The sequence below is a fragment of the Octopus sinensis genome, linkage group LG2 (genome assembly GCF_006345805.1).
Source record: "Octopus sinensis linkage group LG2, ASM634580v1, whole genome shotgun sequence".
Classification (NCBI taxonomy): domain Eukaryota; kingdom Metazoa; phylum Mollusca; class Cephalopoda; order Octopoda; family Octopodidae; genus Octopus; species Octopus sinensis.
Window position 1 is genome coordinate 128,774,286 of NC_042998.1, and position 18,866 is coordinate 128,793,151.

At 37.0% G+C, this 18,866-nt stretch overlaps 1 protein-coding gene across 9 annotated transcripts in view; it reads right to left on the reverse strand.

The window, feature by feature from the left end:
* Nucleotides 1-2,028: 2,028 nt before the first annotated feature.
* LOC115232149 (protein SERAC1) overlaps nt 2,029-18,866 on the reverse strand; it is a 42,077-nt gene continuing 25,239 nt past the window's right edge. For all 9 annotated transcript variants that reach the window (XM_036499320.1, XM_036499315.1, XM_029801998.2 and 6 more), the window contains 8 exons: nt 16,845-17,007; nt 15,605-15,755; nt 13,108-13,255; nt 11,490-11,590; nt 9,976-10,073; nt 8,362-8,538; nt 6,351-6,494; nt 2,029-3,254 (listed from right to left, as the gene is read on the reverse strand). In XM_036499320.1, coding sequence (XP_036355213.1) covers nt 3,067-3,254; nt 6,351-6,494; nt 8,362-8,538; nt 9,976-10,073; nt 11,490-11,590; nt 13,108-13,255; nt 15,605-15,755; nt 16,845-17,007 — 1,170 coding nt within the window. In that variant the 3' untranslated portion in view covers nt 2,029-3,066. The remainder of the gene's footprint in view (nt 3,255-6,350; nt 6,495-8,361; nt 8,539-9,975; nt 10,074-11,489; nt 11,591-13,107; nt 13,256-15,604; nt 15,756-16,844; nt 17,008-18,866) is intronic.

Sequence of the window (18,866 nt, forward strand, 5' to 3'; positions counted from 1 at the left end):
ACACAACTTGAGGAGCAGACTTGCTTTATTCCTTTCCAACTTTCAATACTCACATTTCACCACCAAACAATATTGCACCTTATTCACAAACATCATGTAATGCCTTTCACTTTGAGAGAATCTCTTTGCTACCAACTAAACAGCTCCCTGAACTTTCACTCAGTCCTAACTCTGCATGTTTACTCTCAGAATGCCCCATAGTGTTAATCAGGTCATTGAGGTAACAGAGACTGTCAATTTGCCTGTGATCCCACTGCATATCTCTTGAACCAATACTTTGCCCCGAGTATACAGTATAGAGTTCCTACTCCTTTTCTGAATATCAAGTATGACTATTTCCCAGCAGTATTCTCTCTTTTGTATTTCATCATCATCGTTTAACGTCCGCTTTCCATGCTAGCATGGGTTGGACGATTTGACTGAGGGCTGGCGAACCAGATGGCTACACCAGGCTTCAATCTTGATCGGGCAGAATTTCTACAGCTGGATGCCCTTCCTAACACCAACCACTCCGATTTCTGTTATTTTCCAGCCTACAAGCAACATAATAAATAATGTAAACATTCAAACATCATCACTACCTTTCCAAATCCTGCTGCATTTCACATGGAATTTTTGATCCTCCAAAGTTGTCTAGATCTATAAATCAACCTACCTTTTTAGGCTATGAATTTTGGCCTGAAAAATTTGACTTGTATGCTGGAAAATATGGTAGGTGTACTTTTAAGGTATTTCAATTCTGGGCCCCACTTTCACATTAGTAATTTTTCTTTAATTTGTTCACTGATTCAAGAATGAGAACTAGGTAGCTAGCATACTGGAATACATTTGGATAACTAGTCTTGAGCTCCTCTGCTATAATAAACAGGAGGAAGCTGAGGAGTGAGCTTTAAGGATCACCTACCTGCATGTTCAATTCCTCATTCAATTCATTGCTAACTCTCACCTGGCTGCCAACACCCTTCTGTATAGCTAGTCTGACACTCATAAGTCATTCATCTGCATCCAGATTCCTTGGTGACCATCAGACTACTAAACATGATACTCTGTCAAAGGTTTTCTTCAGGCCAATGAATACAAGATACAGGGATTTGCATTTTTTTAAAAACTTCTAATCTCAGTAACCCATCTGACCATCTCACTGAAGCTAATTTACACACACACACACACATTGTTAATTTGTTTCATGTGTTTTCTTCATGCTAACTTGAATTAGATGAAGACATTGTTTAGGCATTTTAGAGACATGAAATAGTTCTAATGGATTTTGACATGCACAAAAAAAAAAAAAAATCAAGGTCTAAAATCTTTTAAGAGTATCACTCACAGCTGTACTGCAGTACTTTCGGAGAGGAAAAAAGTCTGGTAAAATTCACCTACCGAAAGCCATGTACCATACCCAAATTTCCAATGGCAAATAGTTATCTTGAGTGGCACAAAAGCACCCGCAACAATATTGTCACATGCATCTAATAATGCTATAAAGCAGCTATAATAAATAATTGGTGGAATTCTAGTTTAAGTACGCTATATAACATCTCATAACTTTTTTATTTTCTGGGATTTTTAGATGTTTTCATATTAGTTTTCTACACAGGGGAATTTATATGATTATGAAGAAAAAAACTTCTTTGTAACTTTTCAAAATTTTTCCTTAAATCAGAACTTAAAATACAGACAGTCCTTTTTTTTGCTTAAGTCCCAGTAGACTGTTAAATGTTTTTATGGGGAGAAAGATATTGAAAAACATCAATACGTCAAAGTGACAAAGAAATAAGGAGGGTATCAGGTAGTTGTGAGATATGCTAAAAATAACAGCTAAATAGCTTTAAAAAAGTGTTTATTTTTTCTGATTTTTGCATACTCATATGAATTGCTGTGTGCAGAATATAAATTCACAAAAATTTTCTGAAAATTCTAAAAGATAAAAGAGTTATGAAAGATTATATGGAGTGCTTAAACCAAAATCCCGACAAATAATCATATCTTTTATACAACACATATAAAAAGAAAATTCAAACAACTTTAGCTGATAATTTATCCATTTCAGGAAACTTTATACAATGTAAACTGATTTAAATTACAGATCTTAAGCTGTTCTTGTTAGCAACAACAGATATTTTTAATTAAGAATAGTTAAGACAAACATTAATCAACATTACATTGATTGCTTCTCTTATGTGTGAATTCCTTCATTTATTTATTGCTTTTAATTTTTTGAAGTTTTTTTTCTGTTCTTTCACCATAACAATCCAAGAGCAGAGCATGGTATGTCCTCAATTTAACCATAAGCCAACTTGTCACATTTAGTGGGTCACATTCATTGACATAGTCAAATTAAAGTAAAACAATAAATTAACTAGAACAAAAACAATATACATATATATATATATATGTATGTGTGTGTGTGAGTGTGTTTGTATGTGTATACAGAAAGAGAGAGAGAGAGAGAGAGAGAGAGAGAAAAGAATAAATAAATAAATAAAAAGAAGAAAAAAAAGAAATAAAAACATTCCAGTTAGATTTCTTCCACAAACAATATTATGCAAAAGGTTGAATGTAATCATCTGGCGCTGAGCAGAAATAGTTGTTGAAGCATCCAAAACACAAAATAGGCATCCACATCTATGCTCAAAGCTTTAGGGATGATGACAGAAATAATATAACAGTTAACATTATTCTATATAAATAACATGAATAAGTATATATTTATAAATATTACTTTGAAAGAAATAATTACAAGAATGTTTCCTCACTGAAATTTCCAATCAAGATGTTCATTGTAACCTTTAATTTCAAAGTATTGATTACAAATATTACACTGTTAATACAAGCATGTGCACACGTGTGTTTGTCTGTGTGTGTGTGTGTATTCAAAGGGCCATCTTTGTCACATTTTGTGTCAAGCTGAATCTCCCTGAGAACTATGTTAAGGGTACGCGTATCTGTGGAATGCTCAGCCACTTGCATGTTAATTTCATGAGGAGGCTGTTCTGTTGAACGGATTTGACTGGAACCCCCGTTATCGTAACAGATGGAGTGCCAGAGTGTGCGTGAATGCATATCTCAGAATATTCCAACCAGCTGGTCTTCGATTGAAAGTCCTGCTTCCATTACACTATCTACTAATTTCTGATTAGCCCAATGTTGCACACACTTCAGTGTTACAGCATATAATAAGGACTGGGGGTCAATTGGCTTGCAAATAGTTACATGATTAGCTTCAATTCCATAATACATTCCAAATCCAGGATCTACCAATACAAAAAAAAAAAGAAAAAAAAAACAGAAATGAGTAAAAAATAAAATTTAAAAAAACATACAATGGAAACATTTGTTGAATGATAACGAATGAGATATCTTGAAATTATCTAATTTCATTAATAAATTAAGTAATAATTATAATAAGTGGTTCTTTATCTGTGATAAGGCAATAAGTGTGGGTGGTGGGGGCATTATAAAAAGAGATTAAAAAATAATGGGGTGGGGTTTACATTTAGTGAAAAATATGCTGTGATATGAAAAATAATACAGTGTTAACATGTAAAAACATATAAATGAATAACTATCAGTTGTTACGTCTCTCTTTTTAGGAGAGTCACTTAGACTCTCTAAAAAAAGAGATATTAACCTAGAGCAAAATAGGGCTCCCCACATATCCTCAAATACCCTTTAAGACTAAGGGCAAAGTGTCATCTCCCTGGAACCATCAAGATATACCAAGCCATCTTTTATCAAATTTACTAAAGACAGCACTTCTCAACTTCTACCTTCCTTCACAGGTGGTAACTGTAAAAATTGTTGAGGTATTGGCTGAAATGGAAAGCAAGTGTTTTCAATACTTGCTATCTCACCCACTACAGCATCACTTTGCCCATATCCTCACAGAGAGGAAAACTGCCCACATACCACAAGAAGGCAGCTGGACAATGTTTGGACACTGAACGAGTGCATGCAGTATGGTTTCGTCATTCTGCATACATCCTGTGTGACTAAATGCACTTCTATACCTTTAGAGTTTATCTCAAACTAGCAATGCTCTCTTGTAGCACAGCCAGACCAAAGAATTGTTCGCAAGCCATCATTTCTTATATTCTCCATTGACTGTATTACTCTGCCGACAGAGAGCACTGAGTGTCCGACAACATTCTAGATGCCAGATGCCTAATTTTGTCTGCATTTGACATAGGACTACAGATCAAAGAAATGAGCTGTGGAAGGATGTGTTTCACAACAATGACTATACAGGTTCCCCATCACCATTACTATAGACATGTTCAATGTAGTCTATCAAAAGCCCAGATGTGGTCTTGTCACCAAGTTCTGTCTCCACCTCTAGGCCCTGTTGAATGGCCTTCATTCCTCTGTGTCTAAACATATGCATTTTAGCTTGGACAATGCAGTCTCCATATTTTGGTTTGAAGAAATGCTCAAGACATTCTTGGTGCTTGCACTTTATATTCACTGGTTTTTTTCTATTGGCCTCTTTGAGGCTACCTTCTAACTCTTTCTCCATTTTAGCATTTTCTAGTGTTACTTCCTAATTAAAACTAATGGATTCTGTTCCAATTTTCTTTTTTAATGGCACCTACTTCCAGTTGCTGATGATTGCTCTCATCAAATTCCTGCTTAACTAGTTTGCTAATCTGCTCTCTGAAAATTTTCTGTGTTGAACAATATGTTATTGTGATTCTTGAGGATGGTCATTTTGCTCTTAACCAATTAAACACACACACACACACTATTTATTTGAGCTTTATTTTAATTTTTATTTGTATTATCTTTAGTTTATACTTCTGTCAAATACATAAATGTAACAATATATTAGTTTTCCAATAGTTAGATCTTGTCTAGGCATATATCTAGGCTTTCAGTACACGTCAAAAACTTTTGGGTCTGTGTACATAACCACCTTGAATTGTCAACATCCCACACTGTCTCTATAAACCTCTAAACATGACTTAGAAGACTCACTATCATCATCATCATCATCATCGTTTAACGTCCGCTTTCCATGCTAGCATGGGTTGGACAGTTCGACTGGGGTCTGGGAAGCTAGGAGGCTGCACCAGGCCCAGTCTGATCTGGCAGAGTTTCTACAGCTGGATGCCCTTCCTAATGCCAACCACTCCGTGAGTGTAGTGGGTGCTTTTTACGTGCCAAGCGAGGCTGGCAATGGCCACGATCGGTTGGTGCTCTTTACGTGCCACCGGCACAGGCCGGTCGGGGCGGCGCTGGCAACAGCCACATTTGGATAGTTCTTTTATGTGCCACCGGCACTGGCATCATAACTACAATTTCTATTGATTTTTGAGCAATTTCGATTCCGATTAAACTATAGTTTAGCAATGTCCATATTGTTAGAGTTTAAACTTACCCACTTTGATCAGATAATCTTTCACAATCCCAGCATGTACCCAATCCTCTCCACTAAACTAGTGGGTAGGATGTTCTAATGAAAGTTTCCAGGCGCCTAAAGAAATGTGGTCACCCAACCCCTATCAGTATAAAGGACCATCAAACTCAAAGCATCCAGGACCATCAATCAACCATCAGAGTCCAAAAAGATTGTCTTTATTTGGAGATTCAGACCATTTTGTATCAAAACTGTCATACTATTTGATATGAGATTATTGTTTTCTACTCTCAGCATAAGGCTTGAAATTTTGGGGGAGGGGGCCAGTCAATTAGATTGACCCAGTACGCAACTGGTACTTAATTTATCGACCCCGAAAGGATGAAAGGCAAAATTGCCCTCAGCGGAATTTGAACTCAGAACATAAAGACAAACGAAATACTGCGAAGCATTTTGTCTGGCATGTTAATGTTTCTGCCAGCATGCCGCCTTTTTGATATGAGAGTATTGATTAATCTATGAGGCTTACATTTGCATAAGGTGTAAACCTCATTGTTTAATAACCTGAAGTCACTTGTAAAGTGACATTGCTTCCAGAGACCTCAACAGGTCATGTGTATTCATGCATCCCACTCACAACATTGCTTGAGATGAAGTTGGAAGGAAACTTTTTACGCATGTTGACTCATGTATTTTGTGTTCTTAATAAAATTTCTCCGGCATTCTGGGAGCTGTAGTCTCATATCCATTGCAAATTTCAACCTCATAATTTACAATAAAGTAGAAACAAAGGGGCAGGGAATGGCAACACATGGTTGTCCTCACCAAGGGACTGTCCTTTGTAGCTTTTAAGAAGAGTTTATCCACCACTATTTTGGAGAAGGAGGAGGAAGATGTTGCTTTTGGGTAGCTCCAATTAAGTCTGTTTGATTAGGAAAAAACCTTACACATATAAAAAGCAGACAAGTAAAATGGGATAAATAATATTACGTACCACTTGAGTGAGGAGGAACAATGAGTGCTTGAAAGCGCATGCCTAGAGGTGTCTTTTGTAACTCACCAAAACTAACACATTTTATTTCACTTGAAACGATCAGTTCCTGAAAGTTCTTATGAAGTGTTCTAAGAAACAAAGAATCTGGAAAGGAGAGAGGGGAAAAAGAAAAAAATTATAGAAAACTTTGTGATGTAAAAAAGAGAGAGAAGGAATGATAAGAAATGATTTCATCAACATTGGTGCCAAAGAAATTCTATAAGAATCAAGATCTCAGTCTATCAGGTTCAGGAATACAAGCTTTCTCTTCCTCTTCACCATAAAGTTCTGAGTTTTAATTTTCAAATTCCATCATAGCAAAACTAACTAAATATGCTATCATCCATGAACTCTTTAAAGCCTCTGAAACTTCAAAAAAGTTTAAAGCTTTTGCAATTTTTGAAACATTTTAAACTTTAAAACTTCATAATTCTGAAACTTTTGAATTTTTTGAGAGATTTAGTGAATTGTTCTAGAAACATTTTTTAGGGTTTTTTTAACCTTATTAAGCTTTAAAAAAATTTTGTAAGTAATTTTTTTGAGATTTCTTTAAAGAAAAAAGAATTTTCTAAAAAAAACCTTTTCATCTTTTGTGATCTTGCTCTTAATTGCTCTTAAATTTTCATAATCTATTCAATTACAGTATTTCCTCCCCCTCTTTTATCTTTCCAACTTCTAGTAATAGTGTCACCCTATTGTCTTACTATACTATTTTAATATTTGTTTTCCATACTTGCATGGCTTGAACAAATCCATATAACATTTTGTTACTTGTCTTAGTTAACCTACCTGTGAGGTCAAACATCTGACCTCACTGCTTTCTACCAATAGCATGAAATGCACATTTTCACCTACCATGTTTTATTTTTTAATTAACTGATATCATGTTTTGTGGAAAAACTGTTCAGTCACAAGCTTCCAACAGACTCCTCATGTCTGATCGTGAGGGTATCTCAACAACTTCGTTCACTTCAAAGATTATTCAATCACATCACATGATCATAACAGTGCAGTCGTCTTTCTTGCATAGAAAACATGTCTTTATATATATGAGTTAGTAACTCACATATATATTATGTGAAGGCAAATGGCTCGGTGGTTAGAGCATCAGGCTCACAATCATGAGGTAGTGAGTTCAATTTCCAGAGAGGGCTGTGTGTTGTATTCTTGAGCAAGACACTTTATTTCACATTGCTCCAGTTCACTCAGCTGTAGAAATAAGCTGTGATGTCATTGGTATCAAACTGTATCAGCCTTTGCCTTTCCCTTGGATAACATCGGAGGCATGGAGAGTGGAGACTGGTATACATGGACAACTGCTGGTCTTCCATAAACAACCTTGCTTGGACTTGTGCCTTGGAGGTTAACTATCTAGGTGCAATCCCATGGTCATTCATGACCAAAGGGAATCTTTTTTTAGTAACTCATATATATATATAAAAGGCATAAATTTTCTGTAAAGATATTTCTGATGATTATTCAAAATTCTGACTACCAATTTTTTCTTAATATATAAAATCAGTACACCACTTCAAACAATCTATACAATACACACACGTATCACGGATGCCCTTCCTAATGCTAACCATTCCAAGAGCGTAGTGGGTGCTTTGTCTTGATACTGTTTGGATGCTGTGTAAAAACATTGCTACTATCTATCCGATGGTGCTTTTGTTAATAATCTGCAATGCACACATATCCAGGTATTGAGTAGTTCATTGTTTGAAGGACTCTAGGGAAATAGATCCTTTCATGGAGGGTTGGCAACAGAAAAAGCATTTTGGCCACAGAAAAACTGCCTAAGTTTTGTTGGTGGACATTAAAATGTTAACAATGATTATAATCATACTTTTTCCAATGACATCACCAAAAGAGGAAAAGTGATTCTACAACCAAGAGTGATATCATCTGATTTTAGAAAATAGAAATTTAGTTTGAGAGAAAGGAGAAATGTAACAGTCTTTGTACCCACCTGGGTCGAGTTCTTTAACCTCAATAGAAGGATACAACAAAAACCAGGCTTGTTTCCATAATGTTGCTAAGGTGGAACCACGATGTGGGACACTATAAAATACAATACCCTTACTATTTTTCACAACTTTTCTCTCCATCAGTTCATCCAGTAGCAACATCTGTTTTATCAAAAGACCTATCAATGAATAAATGATTGAATTCAAATTAGAATTAAAAGAAACAAGTTGTTTTTTTTTTGCTTTAAATAAATTTGTTTTTCATTACTTTTTTTTTTCAAAATTATTTTATTTAAATTCCTTTCTATTATAGACATAAGGTCTGAAACAAGCACCAGTTAAGCACAAGGTTTCCTTTGAAATATGTGATTTGAGGGAGTTCGGCTGTTATTTCAAGTAGGTTAAACGCCCACATAGAGACTCCTGTCTTGGCTTGAAAGCAGTAAGGAATGTTGCACGCTTGCGCGTGAGAGAGAGAGAGTGTGTGTGTGTGAAAGTGAGAGAGAGAGAATAAAAGAAAAAAAAAAGCGTGTGAGAATCCGTGCAACACAAGGTACATAACTCTGTTGGGCCTTGCTTCATGTTCGAAAATGGAAGGTGTCATAAGTTTCTACTGATAACTAAAAAGCATCCTTCTTACAAAGTGACAGACTCAATCTATGGGAGTCAATAAAAGTTTTTGGCAGGGTTTAAACTTCCATCTTTAGATCAAAGGAACTTAATTGGAAAAATAAGGTACATACTTGAATTTTTTTACTACTGCTAGAAATGGTAAGAGAAGCTTGGAGTTCTCACTGAAAATTGGTAGAAACACACAGCCATCTTTTCATGGATTTGCCATGTAATCTCCCCCATTGGTTCTGTTTGAGCTATGGGGAAGTCATCTAGCAAAAACGGTCATTGCAGTTTGGATATGATGTCGTACCGGAAGTACCATACTTTACACCTAAGTAAATGGCTTTTGTCAACAGCCCTGAACCAGATGTTGGACCATGGTACCTTTAACTTTGCATTTGTCCTCTCAGAGTATTGTTATTATTCTTCTTAAGGTACTGAATTCAAGAGTGTTGTAGTTTGCTTGAAACATTGTAGAGCAGAAGCAGAAAAAGAAAAGGAAAATAAAGAAAGCTTCTAACAATGTAGAAAGTTTTACAAAAAACTTTATATTTCAGGTGCAAAGGCTTATCTTCAGAAGGAAGCAGTCCAAGAAACGACTACTTACATCATTACCATGCTGGACGAAATGCTTAGTGGCAGTTCTTCCAAATCTTTACATTCTGAGTCCAAATGCCACAGAGGTCAAACTTTCTCTTTCATTTTTTTCAGAGCTGATAAAATGCATATCAGTTAAGCATCAGGGCTGATGTACTTGACGTACCAACTAACCCTCAAATTGCTGGCCTTGTGCCAAAATTAGTAAATATATTATTAATGTCACTGAAGGTTGTGAATTTATAATAACCTCATTATTACTCCTTCCCATATAAATTTACAGTTGAAATGATTTGAAAATTATTTTCTCTAATTCAAGGTCAGAAAAAAAAATAAACAAAAATAAAAATAAGAAAAGAACTAAAAAAAGAGTTGAGTGACAGAAAAGGTGGGGTTCTACTTACCCCCCATAGAGTGTCCGATCCAGATAATGGGTCGCTCACCAATTCCAGCTTTGCGCAACTTTTGAAGAATTAGCTTGGCTCGAACGAATAATGACCGTCTGGAAATCAACAGAAATAAATATCAACCAATAAAAGAAAAAGAGTTTAATATTTACCAACCCTCACCTGTTTCAAAATAAAGTAAATTTTTCCCCATAAAATTGACAAATTTTCATGGATGATCATAAATAAAGGACACCCCTTGCAAGACAGTTATACTCATTTACGACTATCACATGACATCATAACAATGTAACAATAACATGCAGACATGTGTGTGTATGTGTGTGTGTGTGCATATATTCTTTTACTTATTTCAGTCATTTCACTGTAATCATGCACCATCAGCACTGCCTTTAGTCGAACAAATTGACTCAAGAACTTATTCTTTTGTAAGCCTAGTACTTATTCTATTGGTCTCTTTTGCTGAACCGCAAAGTTATAGAGACATAAACATATCAACATTGGTTGTCAAGCAATGGCAGGGGGACAAATACAGACACACAAATACATACACATATATATATGATGGGCTTCTTTCGGTTTCCCGTCTACCAAATCCACTCACAAGGCTTTGGTCAGCCCAAGGCTATAGTAGAAGGCACTTGTCCAAGGTGCCCACGCAGTGGGACTGAATCCGGAACCATTTGGCTGGGAAGCAAGGGGATAGTCGATTACATCAACCCCAGTACTCAAGTGGTACTTAATTTATCGACCCTAAAAGGATGAAAGGCAAAGTTGACCTTGGCAGAATTTAAACTCAGAACATAATGGCAGATGAAATACTGCTAAGCATTTCGCTTGGTGTGCTAACGATTCTGCCAGCTTGCCACCCTATGGGATGCATATTATCAGCCATGTAGACTGAGCAAAGTATAAAGTAATAGCAAATATTTAGTTTGTACTGTTGATTCATATAAGAAGTAATTCAAAAATTTTAGACCCTACAACCACACACTGTTGTTACTGTCATCAATTTCGTTAGCAATACAAAATGCTGTTATAAATAATAATGAAATTATTGTATAGTGCTCAGGTGCACCACAACTTCTCAAAAGTGCGTATAAAGCATATGCAGTAATGTACAAAAGTCTGGAAAGCGAACAGTGTGCGAGTCAGATACATGCTTGCGTGTGTATGGAGAGGAGAAAATCAGGTGTAGTGTTGGCGAATCTCAGGAAGCATGGAAGTTTTGAAGGATGCAGTGCTCCGACAACAACTGATGCTGGCAGTTTATTCCATATATATTGATTTATATGTCATGTAGTGTTATTCAACTATTGATCTCTTATTTACAGATTGATAATATATCTCCAATTCTTCATGGACAATTCCTTGTGTTTCCTTGAAGGACTTTTAAAGCTGGAGGTCCTTTCCCACACCAAATTCTGCAACATAGTGAATTGGCTATGTTTACTGTGACACAAGGCTTCAATTGGTGTAAAGACAAAATATGAAATTCTTCAAATACTTACTTTTCCCTGTCGAATGGACATATGGCTGATAGTTCACTGAGATAGGTATCATATTCGACTGTAAGAACCCGAATATGTGGGCAATCTTGAGGTAACCAGCTCTGTTTAAAATAAATAATAGATTTCTTCAGCAAAATCATCATCAACATCATTTAACGTTTGCTTTCCATGCTGGCATGGGTTGGATGGTTTGACTGAGCACTGGCAAGCCAGTAGGCTGCACCAGGCTCCAATCTGATCTGGCAAGGTTTCTACAGTTGGATGCCCTTCATAATGCCAACCACTCTGAGAGTGTAAGTGGATGCTTTTTACGTGCCAACAGCATGGTAGCCAGTCAGAGCATTGACCACATTCAGTTGGTGCTTTTTATGTACCACCGGCACAGGAGCCAGATCACGTTCACATGGTGCTTTTAAGTGTAAATAATTTCTCTGTCAGGAACATACCTGATTGGAGATACTGTAAATATTTACTTATCACACACCTAGTAAGTTAATGAAGCCAATGAAGGAATCACTACATGGTTGACTTTCTATAAATAGTAGCCAAATTTCCATCAAATTACATCTTCCTATCTTCAAGACTACACTGGAAAGAGTAGTCCTAGTGGCTATGGTTAGAAAACTCTTGATCACAGGTCTGTTCAAGCATGGCAGATTTGAGGCAAAACAATAAGTCAGTCAGTTTTTTTATAAGAGGTGTACATTATCAGGATCAACTCCATCAGGGATCAGACTTTGTGACTTAAGAAAGATAAGGAAGTGAAGGTTGTCATCTTCCTCTCTTTCTCAAATAATTACAACTGAAAACTGAAACTGGTTTAGTCGACTGTCTATACTATCATGCTTCTATCTACACTGTGTTACAATTAATGCTATGCTTATGCTACAACTAAGCTAACTATGTTGTTATTTACACTATTAATTATTCTATGTTGCTTTCTATGCTACTAAACTACTATTTGTGATAAGCTGAACTCTAAGCTACTATCTATATTACGCTTATGCTGAACTATGGCATATGCCACTATCTATACAAGTACACACTTATGCTACAATCTATGTTATTGCTTTCCTGTATATATATATATATATATATATATAATATATATATATATATATATATATATATATATCAATGTTTTTCTGGTGGTCGCAGTTGCAGGACGTCCTGACTTTGGGTTATCTTCAAGACTCTCCCTTCCTCTCCTAAATTCAGCGACCTACTTTTGCACTGTTAATAAAACTAGAGCATCATCCCCTAATAGGACAATCATGCCAGAATTAATGTTATTGGGAGCTAAATCCTTTTTCTGCAGGTACTTGATAACACTATGATGATGCCAAATTTTGTCCATTTTCAAGAGGTCATTACTAGTTACTTTTGAAGTCGTTTTTGAACAATCAGATGTTAGTTTACCTGGAAAGAAACAATGTGACTATTAATAAGAAAGAGTTGAAATTATTGTATGCAAAATTTTACAGCTCTAGCATAACTCCTTCATAGTTAGCCTATGAACTTTTCAGCCCAGTCTTGTAAGAAAAAAAAATTCAAACTTTAAAAAAACTGTAGAAATAGTAAGAGGAAAGGAAAGGAAGTAAATAAAAGAATATCTTACCTTTGGCCAGCATCGAGTATAGAGACCTTGAGATATTGACTCTTCCAGTTCGGCAATATCTTTCTGGTCAGAACCTCCTTGTCGCCACGTTTTAAATGGACCTCCAAGTAAACCATGAACAAACACAACATCTGCATATATAGGTTCCCTGAAAAATAATAAAATGCTATGATAGAAATTTAGTTACATCACTGCCTCCACCACTATTCTCATTTTACATCTGCTTTCCATGCTGGCATGGATTGGAGAGGTCATCACAGTTTGGGTCAGATCTTGTTTAGGGGTTAATGCCCAGCTAGACATGGCCAAGAGACCATGCCTTTCTCATCTATTTTCACTTGGCATGGTGTCTATAGGTGGATGCCCTTCCTAACACCAACTACTTTACAGAGTGTACTAAGTGCATTTCTTTGTGGCACTCGTACAAGAGAGAGACTGTCATGATCCTGGCAAAACAAGACTACCTTTTGAGCCTATGATGTTCCCAACCATTCAACCACCATTTTACAAAATGTAATGGATGCAATTTATCATAAAATCAGGACTTGTGAGGTTACCTTGTTCCAGGACCCTCACTGTTCTATTTTGTCTCTAATTGTTTAAAGTATCATGACCGTTAGAGTGGTAAAAGAGAGAACTGTTGCTGAGGATGGATTAAGGTGAGAGAGAGGGGCAGGCATTGGTGGAAAACGGTGGAAAAATGGGAACGATATTGTACAGAAGGAGAAATAGTAGTGACATAGAGGAAATGACAGCTAAACATTTGTAGGTGAAGTAGCAGAAAATTGAGAACAAAAGATAAACATCAAACAGAAAATTCAATATACTGTTGTTATAGATGATGTCCTGAATCAGCAGAACAGACTTGGCCTTCCTGACAATGTGTTTGACTAGTGAGAATGTTTGTCTCTTGGAAGGAATGGCATTTCCTCCCCCTCCCACCACCATCACAGAGGCCTCTAACTCTTTCTAAACAATACACATGAAGAACTTGGCCACATTCAAGAACTAATGATCTCTGAATTACTCTAGTGGTATTTGGCAGCTACAGCCACAAGCATCGCATATATTTTTGTTCCCTGGGTTACATTGGAATCTACTATGTTAATATAGTTGAGATGTTTCGAAGAGAAATGAAAAAGTTAAAATTTAGTGCATGCTACTTGAGACCATGTTAAGGTCATCTTCTATTTATGACCCACTAAAGATGTGTTCACAAATATATGATGCCCTATGTATGTACATGTGTGTGTTTATTTAATTCCAATCCATGCTAGCATGCGTTGAGAGGCTTAATACATTTAATGGGGAAATGGACATTATCTTGCTCCAATGTCTCAATTATGTTATGGTTTCTATTGCTAGATGCCCTTACTAATGTCATTTACTTGACTGAATCCACTCTCTCTCTCTTTTACTCTTTTACTTGTTTCAGTCATTTGACTGTAGCCATGCTGGAGCACTGCCTTTAATCGAGCAAAGTGACCCCCCAGGACTTATTCTTTGTAAGCCTAGTACTTATTCTATCAATCTCTTCTGCTGAACTGCTAAGTTATGGGGATGTAAACACACCAGCATCGGTTGTCAAGCGATGTTGGGGAGACAAACACAGACACACAAACACACATACCCATATATATATATACATATATACGATGGGCTTCTTTCAGTTTCCGTCTACCAAATCCACTCACAAGGCTTTGGCTGGCCTGAGGCTATAGTAGAAGACACTTGCCCAAGGTGCCACGCAGTGGGACTGAACCTGGAACCATGTGGTTGGTAAGCAAGCTACTTACCACACAGCCACTCCTGCGCACTGTGTATTTTTTTTTTGTGATACCTAAACTAGTTACCTTGTAACTCACAAGACTAAAAAGCGCTCACAACATAGAAGTAGAAAAGCAGAATGAGTAGTGACTTTAGGCGAAATGTTGAGATGTATGATAGAAGAAACAGAAGGATAAAACTTACAGTAACAATGATAACAAGATCAAGGAAGGGAATAATAAAAGGGGAAAAAGAAATGTCAAGGATAGTGAGAGTGAGCCAGGGAATGATGAGGAAAACAGTGGGTAGGTTGAACAGGAGGAGATTCAGGGTTACCCTATTTTATATATGGATGGGTAGAGTGGATGGAAGTACATGAGATGAAGTGGTGAAAACTGATCTCAGGATGTTGAGTTTCATGGAAAAGATAACAAAGGATAAAGATGATTGGAGACATGTAATGCTCAAGAAGACCTGCTCACCTTTGCAAACATGGTAAAACAGGTGGTGCAGATGGACGCTGGAGCGTAATGTATATGCGCACATATCTGTGTCCCTTGCTCAATATGTCCCTGTCGAGTATACATCCGCTTCCCCTACCATCATCCCCAACCATTCGTCTCTCCATTAATGTCACCAAAATGAAATAACTCTTAATAAATGCTTAATTTTTGAGGTGGGTACGGTGAAATCACTGAGGGTGAAAATAAAATAAAATATTGTTACTTACTTGGATCTGTATATAGGATGGAGGACATAAATACCATCATGGTACATGGCTGAGGCACTGTCAATGTCCATGTTGGCTAAGGCACGTGCTGTGTTGAGGCAAACATCTATATCCACAGATTTCAACCATTTCACAAGGATACTCACCCACCCTGCAATAAATATACAAATATTAGTATATAAATGTGTGTCTATATATATATATATATATATATATATATTATAATCTTTTCAAAGGTGGTGAGCTGGCAGAATCGTTAGCGCACTGGACGAAATGCTTAGCAGTATTTTGCCCAATGCTATGTTCTGAGTTCAAATTCCACTGAGGTCGACCTTGCCTTTCATCCTTTTGGGGTTGATAAATTAAGTACCATTTACACACTAATTGATTAGTCCTCTTCCTCCAAATTTCAGGCCTTGTGCCAGTAGTAGAAAGGATTATAATCTTTCCAACCCATGCCAGCATGGAAAGCAGACATTAAGTGACAACGACAATGACGATGATAATGATGGATCTTTTACTCTTTTACTTGTTTCAGTCATTTGACTGCAGCCATGCTGGAGCACTGCCTTGAAGAGTTTTTGTTGAACACATTGACCCCAGTTCTTATGTTTTTTAAAGCCTAGTACTTATTCTAAGTTATGAGGATGTAAACATGCCATCACTGGTTGTCAAGTGGTAGTGATGGGACAAATACAGACACAAAGCATAGATATATACATATATGTATACACAACAGGCTTCTTTCAGTTTCTGTCTACCAAATCCACTCACAAGGCTCTGGTTGGCCTGAGGCTATAGTGGATAAACACTTGGCCATGGTGCCACACAGTACGACTGAACCTGGAACCATGTGGCTGGTAAACAAGCTACTTACCACACAGCCACTCCCGTATCTAATATAGTAATAATAATAATAATAATCTTTGGATGGTATTTATACACATTTAATATTTCATATTGGTACAGCTTGATGCAACCCCAAAAAACTGGTTCGCCAGTCAGCATCATTAGACCGTGGTTGGCAGAAAGGAATAGGAACTTTAATTGTATATTCAAAATGCTTCCTGAAAACAAATTTAAGAGACATACACACACACACACATATATGGTTGAATGCATGGGTAGGAAAAACAAAAAGGCAGAGGAAAGAGGAGGCAAACGAGAAAGTGTGTAGAGTTAAGAGCGTAACAGAAGGGAGAAGGACGAAAAAGAGAATGAATGCAACAATGGAATTTACCACTTTGGACAATACGTTCATGGGTTTCTGGCAGTAAGGCAAGGTTACCAAGAATACGGGCACAGAGTTGCTGCAGATGGACGTTGCCTGGGTAACTCAACAGAGATCTTCGTAAAAGAGCCAGTCCACCTTTCTGTACTATTTCCACTGTGTTATTGCCAATCTAGTAATGAAGGGAAAGAACAGGAAAAGTAATAATAATAATAATAATAATAATAATAATAATAATAATAATAATAATAATAATATTAATAATAATAATAATAATATTAATAATAATAATAATAATATTAATAATAATAATAATGACAGCAATGGTATGACCATAAAAGACAAAGCAAAAAATTGGTACGACCATAAACCCAAAGGCATCACCAAAAATGATGATGCAAAGATCCTGTGGGATTTTATGATTCAGTGCGACCATGAGATAGAGAATAGGATGCCAGACATAGTCTTAATTGAGAAAGAAAGCAAACCGTGCTGGATCATAGATATAGCATGCCCAGCTGACAACAAGGTATGCGATAAGGAAGAAAGAAAAGTCAATAGATATGACAGGTTAGCTTGGGAGGTTAAGCAGTTGTGGTTGATGAAAAAGGTGGTAGTAGTACCAGTAATTATCGGAGCCTTGGGAACAGTGAGTAAAAATCTTGAGAAGTACATGGAACAAATAGGGGCTGCTATAAGGGTGGAGCACTTGCAGAAAACAGCACTGCTTGGAACTGCTTGATTACTCCGGAAGGTGCTCAAAAAATAAGGGGTGTTACCTTAGTTCACTGGTAGTGAACAGCTGACACTGTAGTACATCTCCAGCGTTAGAAGCTGTGCAAAGGCAATAATGATAATAATAATAATAATAATAATAATAATAATGATAATGATAATGATAATAATAATAATATAATAATAATAATAATGATCTTAACTGATTGGAAGCTTCTGATCTTAACTGATTGGAAGCTTCTGATCTTAACTGATTGGAAGTGTTATCATGTACATTGTTTTGTCTTGGTATAAAAGATGGGCTACAGCAAATATTCTGCTCAATACCACAGGTTTGCTTGTCAGTTGTTTGACCTTAACCAGTTGAGCATGTCCCTTAGTGGCTGACGATATGTGCATCTCTGATCACAAGCAGAAGTAGTGGGGGAGCATCATAGCCATGTGCTGAGAGGGATTTTTTGGAGTTTGGATAATTCACTTCTGGAAACATGAGTGTTTTATTCAACATCCTTAAACAACCCTTATTCAGGGACCGTTTGAGCGGGATGGGCTACTCAACCTGAAGAAAATTCTAACTGGGCCCCACCTGCAAGGTCATGTGCTGTTTATCTTGATATGAGATCACCATGTCGCGCACATATGGTTGTGATGCATGTGCCTGGTGTACCTTTATCAGACGGGTAGTCATGATGGGTATATTGGGCTTCGTATATTTTACCCCAGGGTCACTTTGATGGCATGAACTGCTCTCTCACTCAATAATAATAATAATAATTGTTTCAAATTTTGGCACAAGACCAGCTATTTTAAGGAGATGGGGGTTAGTCAATTACATCACCCACCAATGTTCAATTGGTACTAATTCTATTGACCCTCAAAGGTTGGAAGTCAAAGCTGATCTCAGTGGCATTTGAACTAAGAACATAAATAACTGCAAGAAATGCCACTAAGTCTTTTGCCCAGTGCAGTAACAATTATGCTGGTTCACAGCCTTTTTTCATCATCATCGTTTAACGTCCGCTTTCCATGCTAGCATGGGTTGGACGGTTCAACTGGGGTCTGGGAAGCCAGAAGGCTGCACCAGGTCCAGTCTGATCTGGCAGTGTTTCTACAGCTGGATGCCCTTCCTAACGCCAACCATTCCGTGAGTGTAGTGGGTGCTTTTTACGTGCCACCGGCACAGGTGCCAGACGAGGCTGGCAAACGGCCACGATCGGATGGTGCTTTTTACGTGCCACCGGCACGGAGACCAGATGAAGCTGGCAACAGCTACGGTCGGATGGTGCTTTTTACGGA